Source organism: Periplaneta americana, chromosome 3 (genome assembly GCF_040183065.1).
Source record: "Periplaneta americana isolate PAMFEO1 chromosome 3, P.americana_PAMFEO1_priV1, whole genome shotgun sequence".
Classification (NCBI taxonomy): Eukaryota; Metazoa; Arthropoda; class Insecta; order Blattodea; family Blattidae; genus Periplaneta; species Periplaneta americana.
In genome coordinates, this window is record NC_091119.1 from 52,876,303 (window position 1) to 52,892,912 (window position 16,610).

At 35.8% G+C, this 16,610-nt stretch overlaps 1 protein-coding gene across 2 annotated transcripts in view; it reads left to right on the forward strand.

Annotated features, from left to right (window-relative positions):
• Positions 1-16,610, forward strand: part of jbug (filamin-type immunoglobulin domains fbug) — a 396,750-nt gene that overhangs the window by 179,219 nt on the left and 200,921 nt on the right. For both annotated transcript variants that reach the window (XM_069820534.1, XM_069820535.1), the window contains exon 2: positions 9,352-9,476. In XM_069820534.1, coding sequence (XP_069676635.1) covers positions 9,352-9,476 — 125 coding nt within the window. The remainder of the gene's footprint in view (positions 1-9,351; positions 9,477-16,610) is intronic.

The window sequence follows — 16,610 nt, forward strand, 5'->3', positions numbered from 1 at the left end:
TAAGCGAAGTTATCAAATACACTGAAATGAGATGATGAAATCGTCACAAATACATAACAAACAAATTAGAATAAGTCAACCGAATCAAATTTATCTTATTTATTGTAAACATTTTTGCTGTACCGTAATTTTGCTTTGTATTGGACTCTACAATCGCAGCGTTGGAGAAGCTGCAGTACCAAGATGTTTTGTCTCAATTACATTACAGCCCAGACCTGGCGCCATGTGGCTTCTGGCTCTTTCCGGCGCTCAAGGAACATCTGAAGGGAATAAGCTTCGCGTTCGACGAAGAGGTCATCAATGCGGTGCGCTGTTTGTATCGTTAACAGGCGGCCTCATTCTTCTCCGACGACATACAGAAACTACACTTTTCCCAGATGTATTTCAGAGAGCAACATTTGTATTTCAAATTAATCAATTGTATTTCAGAAAGCATAATTTGTATTTCAGATTAATCAATTGTGTTTCGAAAAGCATCATTTGTATTTCAGATTCGTGAATTGTATTTCATAAAGCATCATTTGTATTTCAGATTCGTCAATTGTATTTCAGAACCCGTCAATTATATTTCAGATAATTGAATCAAATACTTTACTATAATAATACCGGACAGCTGTATACTAGCAGCATTGACGTGAGTGCGAAATATCGCGGACTTGACACCTAGCGGAGCGGCGTGGAATTACGTCCACAAATACAAATATTAACGTAGCGGAATTCGGACTATTGTATAAAACGTGAGTTACTAATGTGGAATAATATATGAAACACTTAGGAAATGTTGAATAATATTTAATGTAAAATTATTATCTTATATCAAAGCTGCATATTATGAGAAATATTGCATACTTCATATTACTTTCCGTAATTAATTGTTGCATATTTTTTCTTTGGTTTAGTGAGACAAAATCAATTCTGATATTAGGAATGAATTTACAATAACGCTTTCTATATGCATTGCTGACAACTGCAAATATAAAATTGATAGTAATCTGATGCTTGTAATAATTTTAGTAAAGGCATGTGGACAATAAAACTTAATTTGATAAAACACTAAAATTTATAATACATTTTAACTTCTATTTATTTATTAGGTCTAAATAAAAAAGCTAATTTGTATTTGTCTATCAACACAAGGACGAAGGAATTAAGGCCTACTAAAGAATGTTGTTGACTCACGTTTTGTGATCCCTCGGAAATTGGAAGTACAATTTGGAGCAATTTGTAATGCTGTAATTTTGTTTTTGTAGTAATTATAAACAGTACATATATACCCTGACATTTTAACACAGCACAAATTAATAAAACTATTAACTAGCCCAGCAAAAATATACATTGCAGTTGATTACAGCTTGTTCCGCGAGTATAACCACACCGACCGCCTAGTTAGCAGCACCAGCGTCGTTCGCGCGCAGAATGCTAGCTGTCCGGTATTATTATATAAGGTATTTGATTGAATCATATATTTTTGTTGTCATGGAAACTATGTAATTGTTTATCGTGAGTTTACAATAACGAAGCAAAACGTCGCGTCGCGTCTGATTCTGTGTGCACCCGGCCTTAGGCTTCATTTTGTCTTTGACTTTCCCGTATTTTACAATTTATTATATATATCATTGACAAACAGTGAATTACAAACTACTGTATATCTATTGTAATTTTTAAAGTGAGGTAGTACCTACCACAGTCTAGTATATACAGTCACGAAGCTCAATACGCAGTAAATATGCATCCATAGATAGTTGCTAACCACTAGGATCGCTAATATCGCCTCATTACAGACAATGCGAAACAGTACCGGCACAGTCTATTGTTCCTAGCACCCTCACAACTCAAGTTTTGTAACTGTATTTACTAGACTGTGGTAGTACGTAGTTCAAAAGAATTATTCGTAATCCTATGAATGTTAGAATTATGAATATAGCAAATTGTTGGCTCATGCTATTCTGAATTACAATTAACGCTTTCTGAAATACAACTGATAACTTCTGAAATACAAATCACTAATCTGAAATACAAATGACGCTTTCTGAAATACAACTGATAACTTCTGAAATACAAATCACTAATCTGAAATACAAATGACGCTTTCTGAAATACAACTGATAACTTCTGAAATACAAATCACTAATCTGAAATACAAATTACGCTGTCTGAAATACAACTGATAACTTCTGAAATACAAATCACTAATCTGAAATACAAATGACGCTTTCTGAAATACAGCTGATAACTTCTGAAATACAAATCACTAATCTGAAATACAAATTACGCTTTCTGAAATACAACTGATAACTTCTGAAATACAAATCACTAATCTGAAATACAAATGACGCTTTCTGAAATACAGCTGATAACTTCTGAAATACAAATCACTAATCTGAAATACAAATTACGCTTTCTGAAATACAACTGATAACTTCTGAAATACAAATCACTAATCTGAAATACAATTATTGATTAATCTGAAATACAAATGACGCTTTCTGAAATTAAATTGACCAGTTCTGAAATAAATGTGGAAAAGGTGTAGTGCAACGATGGCGGAGGTGCATCAACGCCGGTGGGGACTATATCAAAAAATGATGTACTGCTCTGAGAGAGGGCATTTCAAACTCAATTTTGAGTGTAACATCTTTTACTTTCATGAATTAGTAAACGAGTTACAGCCCAGGAATTAAAACTTATTGAACAACTCTCGTAACTCATAAGATAGTGTATCAAAATAAAAAATGCATAGTAGGCCTTATATAATTTATTAAAAAGTTACAAAACGCATACAAACCTTAGGAATAATGAACAATATTCTTAAGACAAGTTAGCTTACAAATCTCATACTGGTACTTTATGAAACGGTGTTTTCAATTTCAGAGGTTATTCACTATCGATATTCAACGTGGACGAGAAAGGCCTGGAGCCCTCTATGAGGACCAGGGTTCTATCACGTGCTGTAAATCTACAACACGGAATCCACAGAACTGAATCTCTATCGGAGGAAGCCATACTAATGATTTTATCGCTCCTTACAATAAATCGTCCTCGGCCGAGTTTGAATCCGGAAACATCGGATTCAACGGCCAGCATGATAACTTGCCAGACTAGCGAAGGCGACACAAACTTATAGAATAAAAAATACAGTATATTAAGTAAGTCTTCAAAGTGTGCAATATAACAGTGTTATTTAATATCAAATAGAAAGGCAAGAACATAGTAAATGCAGATGAAATGTGGTTCTTGAAGAAAACAGCAACATACACACTTTGGGCCAGAAAAAAATGAGGAAATTGTATAAGAAATGAAATTAGGCCTATAACAATCCGTTTTGAGAAAAAAAAAACAATGTCTGGAATATTGATAGAGTAGGCCTACAAACCAAAAAAAAAAAAGATAGGCATATACGAAAAGGAATGCTTTTGAAAAGACCACTGAATGAGAACGAACCGTAACTACTAATATTAAAGTCTAATTCGTTATTGGCAATGATGCTGGATTTATTTGTGCAAACATTAACTTTATTACCTAAGTGCGACAATATAACCCGGTAGTGCGAGGTATAAACACATTCGAGCTGAGCAATGACCTTTGTTTCTGAACTCTGTCGATCACAGCGAAAGAATTGCAAAACATTTCATGTGGCACTTCAGTGCTCGAAGGACAACTGCTGTTTGTTTGCTGAACAATCACTATTATCGCAATTTACTGATATTACACGAAACAAGTTATTATAATAATGAAACCCGATGGATGTTGAGACGCGACCCGCCCTTAATTCAGGGAAATTATAAAAAACTTAAGTGCGAATAATCAGCCAAGGCAAGATAACGGCAAAGTATACACAGAGACATTTACACGAATAAAACAAACAAAGCTGAGATGTTGCCAACTCAGAAGAATGAAAACCCGCTAACATCCCCTCGAAAAACAGTAAAATCTGATAAAAATGCTCCTTTGTAGACTGCAGTTGAAATTAGCGATTAAAACCTGATCATCTGAGAAAGGAGAGTTTCTATTTTTGTTCTGTTCGTTAGTGTGACGTCTGCTTCGTGAACTTAGTTCCACTTTTAAGTAATTTTATTTAGTTATGTGCAGGCACATAATTTTATTTTTAATTCAATTTTTATTGTACGTGAGTTTTTTTAAATGTACTTCACTCCCATCCTTTTTATGGTAAACTTCCGCCCGTCCTCCACATAGAACCAAGACCGCATATGCAGTCAAAGTCTCCTTATGGTCTTAGTAAACATAATTGAGTTAGTGAGTACAGTACGTTCCAAAAATATGGTTGCATTTTCCAGTGAATAAAGAGCTTTCAATATTGAATCATACTTTCGCACAGGTACTGTCGTCCGTTTGTTCATGTTGCATCCCTGTTTCCCCCAACCATTTCTGCTGGCCCCTCTGTAAGGGCTATGGGTGGGCTGTCTTAGGTCTTTTTGAAAACCTTAATATCTTTTAGGAATTGGACGTCTACGTAATATACAACTGTTTAAAATAACTTGAATAAAAGGGCCTCGTTAAGTAATTAACTGTTACGTGATTTCCCCCCTTTCTATGATCCTGCGACATAACCACTTGGATAGTAGATAGCATGTCTGAGTAATTTTATCTTTTCAGATCGGGCAGAAGTGAAGATTGAATTTACAGTACGTAAGGTACTCTGTTATAGAGTAGGTACAGAATTATTTCAACATGAGTTACTTGTACGAAGGACGAAACTGATAATTGGAATTAGGTACAATAGTCTACAGTGCGATAAAAGACCTGAAGCTTCTATCGAAATGAACGGCCACCATTTAAAAAAAATGTGTTTAAATATCCATATTATGATTATTTCTTAATTTTAATGTATTCTCCATATTGTACGCTAATGTGCTGTAGACAGTATACTGTACATTGCATAATGAATACGTCCGTATGGATAGCTTAGTTCGTGAGTAAAAGCACTTATTGTTAATAAGTACTGTATTTTGATTAAACAAAAACCTAATAAAAATTATCATACTCAAAATCGTGATATTTCCTAGTTATCGTAAATGGATGAATCAATTTTCTTCCCTTCTATGTCTAGTAAAGTATCGAACTCCGGTCGTGGAGGGAGTAACAAACTGTTTTCCCGGTTTTCAACCGTTAATCCAAAGGTATAACCAGGTTAATATTAGAAATGTTATTAAAATGAAATGATGTCCCGGTATTAATAATGATGGTGTTAAGTGATAAGTAGTAAACTGTAAATAATTTAATCTCTAAATTCCGATATAAACTGGAATGTTGTATAAAGATTTATTTATGATAGATAATCTTTCATTGAGGCTGAGCTGTACCTTAGCCAATTTGCAATATTCTCTGTACTAAAATAGCCGTCGGTTACAATCAACACATCTAGCTTTACTATAACTACATCAGTGTTTAATTAATAAAATATATCCATCATAGTAGGTAAAACAATCATAGTGTTATCACTCTTACCTATGTTAAAGTTTTATAATTTAAAGGAATGAAAATGAAAGAAATAAAAGTAGGCCTATATCGTCGCTTAAGGTGCAAATCGTGTCCTACAAAGTCATAATTTTGCAGGATAATGAAAAAATTGTTGTTTGTCGCCATTATTTGCGGGCTTACATGGTATTGAAATTTTTACTTTTCCGCGTTGAATATGAAAATGTGGATTTTAAGTCTTTGCAAGCAAATGCGCATCACTTAGACGAATTCAACAGTACCAAAATCTCAATTCGAACATTTTGAGGATTACGAGTATTGGCACCTTTAGTGGCGATGTAATAATAGTATAAGTGGCGACATGTATTAAAATATATACCTCCCTCGCACTCTTTTAAGAGGAACAAAAAGGCCCGTTAGTTAATAAATATCAACCAGAGTAGCGAAAGCACTCATAGTGTTTGCTAATCTAGCTTACGTTAAAGTCTTATGATTTAAAGGAATAAAGTTGAAAGAATAACACTTACTTATTTACTTACAAATGGCTTTTAAGGAACCCGAAGGTTCATTGCCACCCTCACATAAGCCCGCCATCGGTCCCTATCCTGTGCAAGATTAATCCAGTCTCTATCATCATATCCCACCTCTCTCAAATCCATTTTAATATTATCCTCCCATCTACGTCTCAGCCTCCTCAAAGGTCTTTCCCCTCCGGTCTTCCAACTAACACTCTATATGCATTTCTGGATTCGCCCATACGTGCTACATGCCCTGCCCCTCTCAAATGTATGGATTTAATATTCATGATTATGTCAGGTGAAGAATAGAATGCGTGCAGTTCTGCGTTGTGTAACTTTCTCCATTCCCCTGTAACTTCATCCCTCTTAGCCCCAAATATTTTCCTAAGAATCTTATTCTCAAACACCCTTAATCTCTGTTCCTCTCTCAAAGTGAGAGTCCAAGTTTCACAACCATATAGAACAACCTGTAATATAACTGTTTTATTAATTGTAACTTTCAGATTTTTTGACAGCAGAGTAAATGACAAAAGCTTCTCAACCGAATAATAACAGACATTTCTCATATTTATTCTACGTTTAATTTCCTCCCTAGTGTAATTTATATTTGTTACTGTTGGTCCAAGATATTTGAATTTTTCCACCTCTTCGTAGGATAAATCTCCAATTTTTATATTTCCATTTCGTACAATATTCTGGTCACGAGACATAATCATATACTTTGTCTTTTCGGGATTTAAAAACAAACACCAGTATAATACTTCACTCGCACTCCTTCAAGAGAGCAGAAAATACTAATTTATCATAAAGAGCCGTTTTTATTAGAAGGTATAGAATGTTATTGTAAATTATGCTTCTTTAATCCTAGCACAGAGAATGACTGTATTGTAGAGACAACTGCTGTAGGGTAGGTTTCCTTCTAGCATTCCGACTTTCTCTGAAGTTTTCTTTACATCGTTCATAGCGGGACGAATGTCCGATGCAGTATGCTGCAGCTTCATAACAATGCGTGTGATAACCGTCGTCGCATCGAACGGTCCGATACAAGACCGTCCTGACCGAGACAGAATGTCCGATGCAGTATGCTGCAGCCTTAGAATACGGTATGGTATGGTAATACATCAAATACTGCATTTGCTCTCTAGGATTGATTTCTCTCGTTCGTATGCCACTGATCTGTTGCATTTACTGGTGCTCCACTTCGAGGAACGTCGTCTACTAGGCTATTCCTTGCCGTTTTCGAAAACATTCGCCAAACGGCAGACTGCTTCTTATGATGAAGCTAGGGATCCCAAACCTTACGTAAGCTGGTCATGATATTTATTCATGTTTTTTCCCCTAGTAAAATTAGATATTTTATTACATTTCTCAGATCCGTACGCGAGAATGTCTCACACGTTTTCTGTATTCATAAATCGCAACTATCGCAAAATGAAAGGCAGTAGTATTTAATTTTCTGCATGTCTTAGACTTAATATAAAAGAAACCACTCTCAACAATGAACTTAGAGTAAATTAATTCACTCAATCCTACTATCGCACACAAACTTCTGAAGCCCGCGTACATTAATGAGGATAGTCCAAAATAACTTAGACTACTTTTTTGAGAGCTTTTCCACTCTTCAGTGGTTACCCTGAATTCCCTTCCGCCATCCTTCACGGTTCATCCAATCTTCCTCCTGGAGATTCCGGTTCATCATCATTTGCACCACGCCATGTTGTTCTCGGTCGCGCACGCTTCGTCTTCCACGGGGTGACCACTAGAGAATTATATTCGGCCATCTTTCCTCCGTCATTCGTCTTACATGTCCATACCACTGGAGGATTCTCATCTCAATTCTTTTAGTTACGGACTCTTCCATATCTTTCATCTGTCTTATATCTTCATTTCTTTTCCTCTCTAACTTGGACACCCTCGCTCCTCTTCTTATTCCATCCATCTCCACTGCTTCGATATTCGATTTAAGGCATTCAAGAAGTGTCCATTCCTCCACTCCATAAGTTACAATACTCTCTACAACACTTAAAAGAATCTTTTTCCTTAGAGTAGACCAGGGTAATTGTAAACACTTTCCACTGATTTCAAATATATTTCAACATTACACAACCCTCAGTAACGGTAAGCATGACAAAGAAACATTGTGTTACTTTTAGATCTTTCTTTTCCCTGAAAATGGGTTTACAATAATAAGGTTGACTTTTTTTCATCTTTTAATTGCTAGTTTACATTTACCTCACCTGTTTACATTGACCCCTTTGAGGTGATGGTAATTGTAAACACCAATTTTCGCACGGGCTATCAGACACTGAACAGTTTTTGTTCTGTTTCAGAAGAAAGAGCTGTACTCCTTCCAACTCCAATTTTGGTCACTGGTACATTTCGTCCCTTTAACCTATGATATATGACGATATAGGAACTCAATACCTCTCCTGAGCTTAACGATAACTGTAGGCTAGTTACTATTTTTCACATCTGTGATAACCCTCTCTAAATCCTCTACAGTGCAGTTGGATGGGGGTCTCTTTGATTATTGAAAAGTACGAAATGTAACCATAGTAAAACATGTTTACAATTACCTCCAAGCAATTACAACTATGTGGCAAATGTAAACACGTCATAATTTAATGAATTGAGGTTATGGGAGATCTAAAAACCATTTTAATAAATGTTAACTGCTATACACTACTTATAAAAACGACATATTCTTTAAAAAAAATAGCTCTGTATGTTTACTTACTAGGCCTATGTCAAAAATTAAGGTGAAGTAAAATTCTTTCTCAACTTTTTTTTTTTTTTGTAGAGACTTACAAAACATTCGTTCACAACTAAGCAGTTATCCTATTTGGCGCCAAACTGCTTTGTAGGTTAGCCAACATGTTAATTTAAATATTCCCCCGAATTAAAATGTTTATATTGACAGTCTTGTATTTCTCAGAGCATATTTTGTTTACAATTACCCCTGTTTACAATTACCCTCATCTACCCTATCTGTTTGGACATAACTCTACTCCATAGGACCCCGTTCATCATTCTTATGGATCCTCTTGCTTGTCGTATTCTGTATTCTACATCTGCTTCGCAGCTGCCAGATTCGTGAATAATCGACCCCAATTAATATGTAAACTTAGTTCAAAATAAAGCAATTCATATTGATAATCTTAACTATAGAGAATTCCAGGTTGAGAAAAAAGCATTGGTTTTATTGTCTTGCTGTAGAAGCTCTGTGATAGGTAGGCGTTTCTATGACAACTGTTCATTTGATGGAATAATCCCATATAAGTTACCCAATGCTTTTTTCTTAACCTGGAATCCTTTATAGTCTAATCGAAGTTCAGGGACCAGAGTAGGACTTAACCTTATCGATTGACGATTTAAATTTCTGCTTTCTTGCTTGCAGGTAACGTAGACATCGTAAATGGGAACCTGAAGCTGATCCTCGGCTTGATATGGTCGCTCATCGTGCGCTACCAGATCGGCCGCTCCAAGTTTCCACCAAAGAAACTGATGCTGGCATGGCTCAAGGTGCGTCCTGGATCATTTTCTTCGTAACATTATAATTTTCTATTATCTATTTTAATTTAGTGGTTGGGGATCTCATGTCTGTAATAACAACTCTAAGTTAAAAGTCATTTAACCTATTTATGCCGAAATTTTTTTTTGGTAAAAATTTGACGAAAACCGAATATCTGTAAGCTGTTAAACCAAAATTAATGCCAAATGCTGTTTTAGACTTTTTCAGTGCATGGACTTTTAGATACAGGTTGGGTAGAAAACAACTCAGTGGACATATCAGCTACAGTAATGCCATATAATACTCTATTTATTTATTTTCAGAACCTCATAGCAGTCATTATAATTCATGCAATATAATGAATAATGCAATGTACGATCTATGTTATAAAATAAGAGCGTATAACTTATTTCTTAACCACATGATATTGAGAAAAATACTTGTCATGTAGGGGTTTTCCACATCAAGCTCATGTCTTGATTGTGTTATTGTGACAACTTTCACATCGGTAACGAAGTTGTCATATCAATCATATATCCTCTATGTTCAACTCTCACTAATGGAGAAATATGTTATTTCATTTGGTCTGAATATTGTTGGTCCTACTTGAAGGGAAGCTGTGCCGTACTTATGTTGTGGTGCTGGAATATCGCTTCTCCAAAATATTGGCATGTACCGTAAAATGGAGTAACTTTGTACCATTTTCTAGTCAAAAATTTGTTTTCAGTCTGTATGTAGTCTTTAGATGTCTAATTTTGAGATGGACACTTATTTTATACGTTCTAGAGGTATACGGGAATGTATTTAGCCAGTAATATCTTCGAAAATAAATGGTTTTTTGAAATTTATAATCTGTCAAAACTTTGGTGCAAAGTTACCCATAATTGGGGGTTACTTTGCACCGCCAGAGTTTTAAGAGGGGTGGTGTATTGCACCATACACGTATTAAACAATGAAAAATGCTGTATCAGGAACAGAAAAAAATGGAAACACATATTCAAAAACTGCTGTAAATAGTAAGACGGACAAAACTTAAAAAAAAAAAAAAAAATACACAAAATTTCAATATAAGTGGTCATATTCTTCTAAAATGTTGTTTAAAAATATTTTCAGTTCTCTCGAATGACAAGTCGGAGCAACAGCACGTGAATAACTGTAAAAAAAATATACGTATTATTTTGTGTCAAGTACTGGAATGGAATATAAGCAAGCCCTTTCTTGATTTTTTTTCTTGGGTGGATTTAGTCTCCCAATTACATCCTCCCATTTATATTCCATAATATCATCCCTTTCAGGTCATTTGCAGGATTTCCGTCTCTAAGTCTTGCAACATGGTCTCTCCACTTCCATTTGGTGTTGGTGGCTTGCAGTGCTGGATCTTCAATTGCTGACATCTTTTGGAGCACTTCGTTTGGAACTCTGTCCCTCAGTGATAAGCTTAGTATACTTGTCAGCATTTTCCATTGCATATTTGGAGATTGTCACCAAGTTTGGCAGTGAGAGTCCATGTATGACTTTAAAATGTAATAAAAAGAAAAACAAATTCAAGTAATTTAGCTGTAACACAAAGTATGAATTATAGTAAACGTTTTTAAACTTCATGGAAAGTCCTCAAATAAAAATAATACAATTAAAATTTAAATAAAAATAATACAATTAAATTTTTAAAAAATCTTCGTTTGTGTTATTGTGCAAAGTAACCCCAATTTATCCTAAAATTCGTCTTGATTAGAAAATTATTCTGTAACACCATTTGCCGACAAAACAGCTGCATAAACGAAACTAGAAAGTCTAAATGCATGAATAAGGAACAGATACACGTATAACGTATCTTGAGATTTTGCAGACCATCTGTGATGAAAGATAATTAATTTGATCCATATTTCAATCAAATTATGCACACGTTCTGTTGTTAAGGTATAGAAATACCATAAACAAATTCTGTGACCACAAACAGTGGAAAAATACTGTACACATATACCATCTATTGGTGGAAGTGATGAATAGATAAATTTGGTTCACGTAAACACCCCTAAACCTATATAAAAAGTTTTTCATAGATGGTGCAAAGTTACCCCTGCAGGTACAAAGTTATCCCATTTTACGGTACAGTACCATTTGTTGCCCTATTTTCCAATTCTATAATTCACTTAAAATGTCTACTTCCCCAATATTTCGGTTGTAGTTGTAAATAAAATTAGGCTGAGGTATTTCTGTCCTTTTTTCCTCTTTGAAGGAAAGTCTATTTGCTTTTTGAATAGGTACAGCTGCACTTTGATTGGATAATACTTGACCACAGCATTATCTTTACAACTGACTGCAGCAATGTCATTCTCTTTGCATACGAGACATTCATAAACTCTACGAACTATATTCATCTTCATCTGTTGGATGCCGTCAATGGGAAATTGTTGTTGTTCAGTCAGCTGTCCGAAGACAGGTCTAAACCTCACAAGTGATCCAATAAGGCACACTTATGAGACAACTAGGCCAGGAGATAATGGGGTAAGGTGGCCAGTCCCTTTCCCCCTCCATTGCAAACAACGACGATTAGAAATTATGTCTTATTTTCCGTTATAGTACCAATAGCACTGAAGTTGTCATTCCCTAGGGCACAGATAAATTTAGCATACGTAAAAAATTATCGAAGTATCAGTACAAAGGAAAGAGTTGATTGGGGAATTTATGTTTGTTGGCTCACAAAGTAATAGTGATAGATTTTCTGAGCCCAAGGTTATTAGTATTTTCAATATGGGCTTGATGAATATCAAAAGACATACAATACCCTAGCTGTTATATAACCCATAATCCAAGTTTCCCATCTTCGTTACCCAAGATGCCAAGCTCAGCAATTGTATTTAGTTGGTTACGGCATAAATGATCAGAATTGTCATTATCGTCTTCAATGAGTCATGGCCAGTATCATCAGCATTATCAGCTGGAAGAAGTACTGTAACTTAGGTATAATGGAAATATTTTCTCAAGTGACTGTAACCCCCTTGTCTTTTAGAATATCAAAAATCTTGTGTGCATTTATACTGGCAGGCCAAATAATAAAAATAAATAAGATTTTAGATATAGCCTATGTGAAGAAAGTGAAACACGGCAATGAATGTGCCCACTGGGTCGAAAACGACCCACTTCTGTTATCAGTTTCCCTGCATTGCAGAAAACACTGTGTAATTATTTCTAACCTAAGGATATATAGTCTTACATGCCTTAGCTCAAAATGTGTGTACTAATTTGAACAAAATGTGTCATGGTGTCATGTGATCATTTGGGTTCATCTGTAGCGCTAAATGCAACGTGTAATTATGTCAGCCACAACAATGCTCATCTAAGGAGTAAATTTGCGCGGGAAGAAAGAAATGATCCGCAGTAGTGTAAATAACAATCTCATCAACAATAAAAGAATTTTTTCTTTCATAATGGAAATGAAACTAAAATTTCATGCCGGGTCGAAAGTGATAGACTACTAATATTAGGCCTATAATTTAAGCAATTGGTTTCATGATACCTTATAGAAGAAATTCTTTCTTCTTTAATGACCAACAATTCAATATAAAATCTTACTCGGTGCAATTTGTAGGTATCGCTAAGGGGAATTCTCCCCTTTGGCAAAGACATCCCTTCTTTTGCTAATATACTACTTATCCCGACCAATGCGATAGAAACTAAGTAGCATAAGAGGTCTGCCACAAGTTGTGAATATTTTCCAAAGCACGAAATTAGCTATCTCACTGAGGTTCTTTATCTGCCACAGTGAAAATTTTGTTCGCCCAAAGAATCATCACATTCCTTCTCTGCAAGGAGCGTACGGAGACGGCATTAATAATAAAGAAAGGGCAATTGGTTTCTGTTTCGAACTGTGTTGGTGGCAAGGGAAATCAAGCGATGAGATTTATGAACTCTTAAGGGTAAATTTGGTAACATGAGCTGCTGCCAGGAAGTCAAGAAGAAGAAGAAGAAGAAGATAGCAAGTTAAAAGTTATGTTTTATTTAACGACGCTCGCAACTGCAGAGGTTATATCAGCGTCGCCGGATGTGCCGGAATTTTGTCCCGCAGGAGTTCTTTTACATGCCAGTAAATCTACTGACACGAGCCTGTCGCATTTAAGCACACTTAAATGCCATCGACCTGGCCCGGGATCGAACCCGCAACCTTGGACATAGGAGGCCAGCGCTATACCAACTTGCCAACCAGGTCGACAGAGAAGAAGATAGCAATGACAAAGGAAACTTCTAATAGAAAAATAAGCATTTTCTGCGGCCCTCTGGAAAAATAACTAAGACAGAAATTAGTGAAGTGCTTCGTGTGGAGTGTGGTATTTAATAGGGGCAGAAACATGGACATTACGACGAAGTGAAAAGAAGCAATTAGAAACATTTGAAATGTGGCTATGGAGAAGAATGGAGCGTGTGAAATGGACATGCAGAATAAGAAACGAAGCTGTGCTAGAAAGAGTGGATGGAGAAAGAATAATGCTGAAACTGACCAGAAAGAGAAAAAGGAATTGGTTGGGTTACTGTCTACGAAGAAACTGCCTATTGAAGGATGCACTGGAAGGAATAGTGAACGGGAGAAGAGTTCGGTGTAGAAGAAGATATAGTTTAGTATAGTATAGTATAGTATAGTATAGTATAGTATAGCATATATTTAACCTGATAGAGATAAGGCCATCAGGCTTTCTCTTTCTCTCTACCAAGGAATTACAACTACAATATTAAGAATACAATTACAATTATAATTACAATTAATATTAAATTTACAATTACAATAAAAATCAAAGTACTAAAAGATTATCTGATTAATAAAAGCTAGACAATTTATTATAGAAGTTAAGAACAAAGAAAGATTTTTTTGCTAAAATACAAATTAAATCTAGGATAATAAAATTATATAGTGATGAAATTACAGAATATTGAAATATTTTATGCTAGAATAAGATAACTATTTACTATACAAGAAGCCATGTCTGAATGAGTCTCAATTACTGACCAAGTGCCTATAATATTATTGTGATGCACCGAAGTACGTATGATATTTCCGCGCAGGAATTCTGCATTACCATATTATGAAGGATGAGTGGGGCAGAGAAAAATTCTCTCCGGGACCGGGACTCGAACACAGGTTTTCAGCTCTACGTGCTGACGCTTTATCCACTAAGCCACACTGGATTCCATTTCCGATGCAGGACTGAATCCTCTCAGTTTAAGTTCCACCTCTTAGTTTCCCTTAGTGGCCAAGCTTCAGCACGTAGCGCTGAAAACCCGGGTTCGAGCCACGGTACCGGAGAGAATTTTTCTCCGCTCCACCAATCCTTCATCATAAGTGCCTATAAGTTTGCGTTTGAATTCGATTTTATTTCGACAGTCCCTGATGCTAGCAGGTAACGAATTCCAGAGTCTTGGCAGGGCTATTGTGAAAGAGGATGAGTATGAGGAGGTGCGATGGGATGGTATTGTTAGTATTGTTGCATTGCGGGAACGTGTGTTCAGATTGTGGTGGGAAGAAGGTAAGTGAAGCGAGACGAAAGGTACGAAGGAAGAGAAGAGTTCAATATTTCGAAGAGAAGGAGAAGTGAATGTAAATTTCTTTCCTTTTCTATTTTAAGCCAAACTATTGCTTTCAGAGATTGGGTAATATGATCATATTTGCGGACATTGCTTACAAAACGTACACACAGATTATGAGCACGTTGAAGTTTCGTTTTGTTGTCACTGGAAAAATCAGTCGGTAAAATGTCGGCATAGCCAAAATAATGCAATGCAAGCGTCTGCACAAGGGACATTTTTAAGCAAGAGGGAAGATGAACATTTTATCCTTTATAACACATGGATAATAGAATATACTTTTCCGCAGGTTTCTGTGATTTGCATGTCCCAGTTGACATTATTATCTATGTGGATGCTAAGATTTTTTACTGAAGAACTGAAAGGAATATGGACTGTACTTACTTTAACGGGAGAAATGTCAAGTTGTTTTACAGCGTCAGATGATAGACGTCATTAAGATATAGGCCTATGGATCGTATGCGAAGACTCGGAGGAAGGCGGAAAATGGGAAAAATTGAAGAATACTGTGTTTGCAGTGAAAGCAGTGGCGGCTGATTGACTGAGGCAAGTGAGGCCGGGCCTCAGTCACTTGGCTTTTGACTGAGGCAAGTGAGGCCGGGCCTCAGTCACTTGGCTTAACTGAAATCAAATTTTGTGTTTTTATATAATGTATTAGTTATATGAATGAAGCACATATTGCTGTAGAAGCATTTGAAAACTTTATGATGTATGTAGACCTATTTTGCAGAAAAAATAGTTCCTGAGGCCAGGATCGCTCATACCGGGTCTGGCTTCTGCATTTCGTATGTTTTTGCGGGCTTTGAAGTTGCGCTTGAAACGTTGTAGCTGAGGCACAATTCGTCTGGCCTCGTGGCCTGGTCAGCTTTTACTCTTCCCATCCATGGGCCGGCCTCAAGGTGGAATGGGGTGGGTATAGCAGTAGTGACTTGTCTTCCTAAATAGGCCATAAATAACAAAAATTCCAGCTCTTCGGCAGGCAGAGACCCACACTGTCTCTCCCCTTATGTTTTAGTTTATGATTTAAGCGAGGTTGTTGTACCATTGTACTTCGTAGTACAGTAGTGAATCTGGGCATATGTATTCCGGGAAAATATAAACAGAAACAAATGCGAGAAATAATGCTGGTGTATTTAATTCATTGTTAGAGTGTCCTTTTTAGAGAAGAAATAATATTGAAAGAAGGAAAGTTTTAAATAAAGAGATAGTTTACCGAGATACCTACGACATTGCTGACAAATTTTCTGACAGATAATTTTAAAACGCGAGTTTCTATTGCAACCTGGTATATACAACATAAATGGTTAAGTGGTAATGTGGTGAAAAATAAACTTTTCTGTTGGCCTTGTTTGTTGCTGTCAAAGGAAAAAATAAAAAGAAAAGAAAGAAAGAAAGAAAGAAAGAAAGAAAGAAAGAAAGAAAGAAAGAAAGAAAGGGGAATTTCAACACATAATATGGGTTGCTTCATCACACTGACACAATCACTGAATCTCGCAGTATAGCAGCTTATTTGGTGAGCGAAATTATTATTTTTCATTAATATTAATAATAATAATAATAATAATAATAAT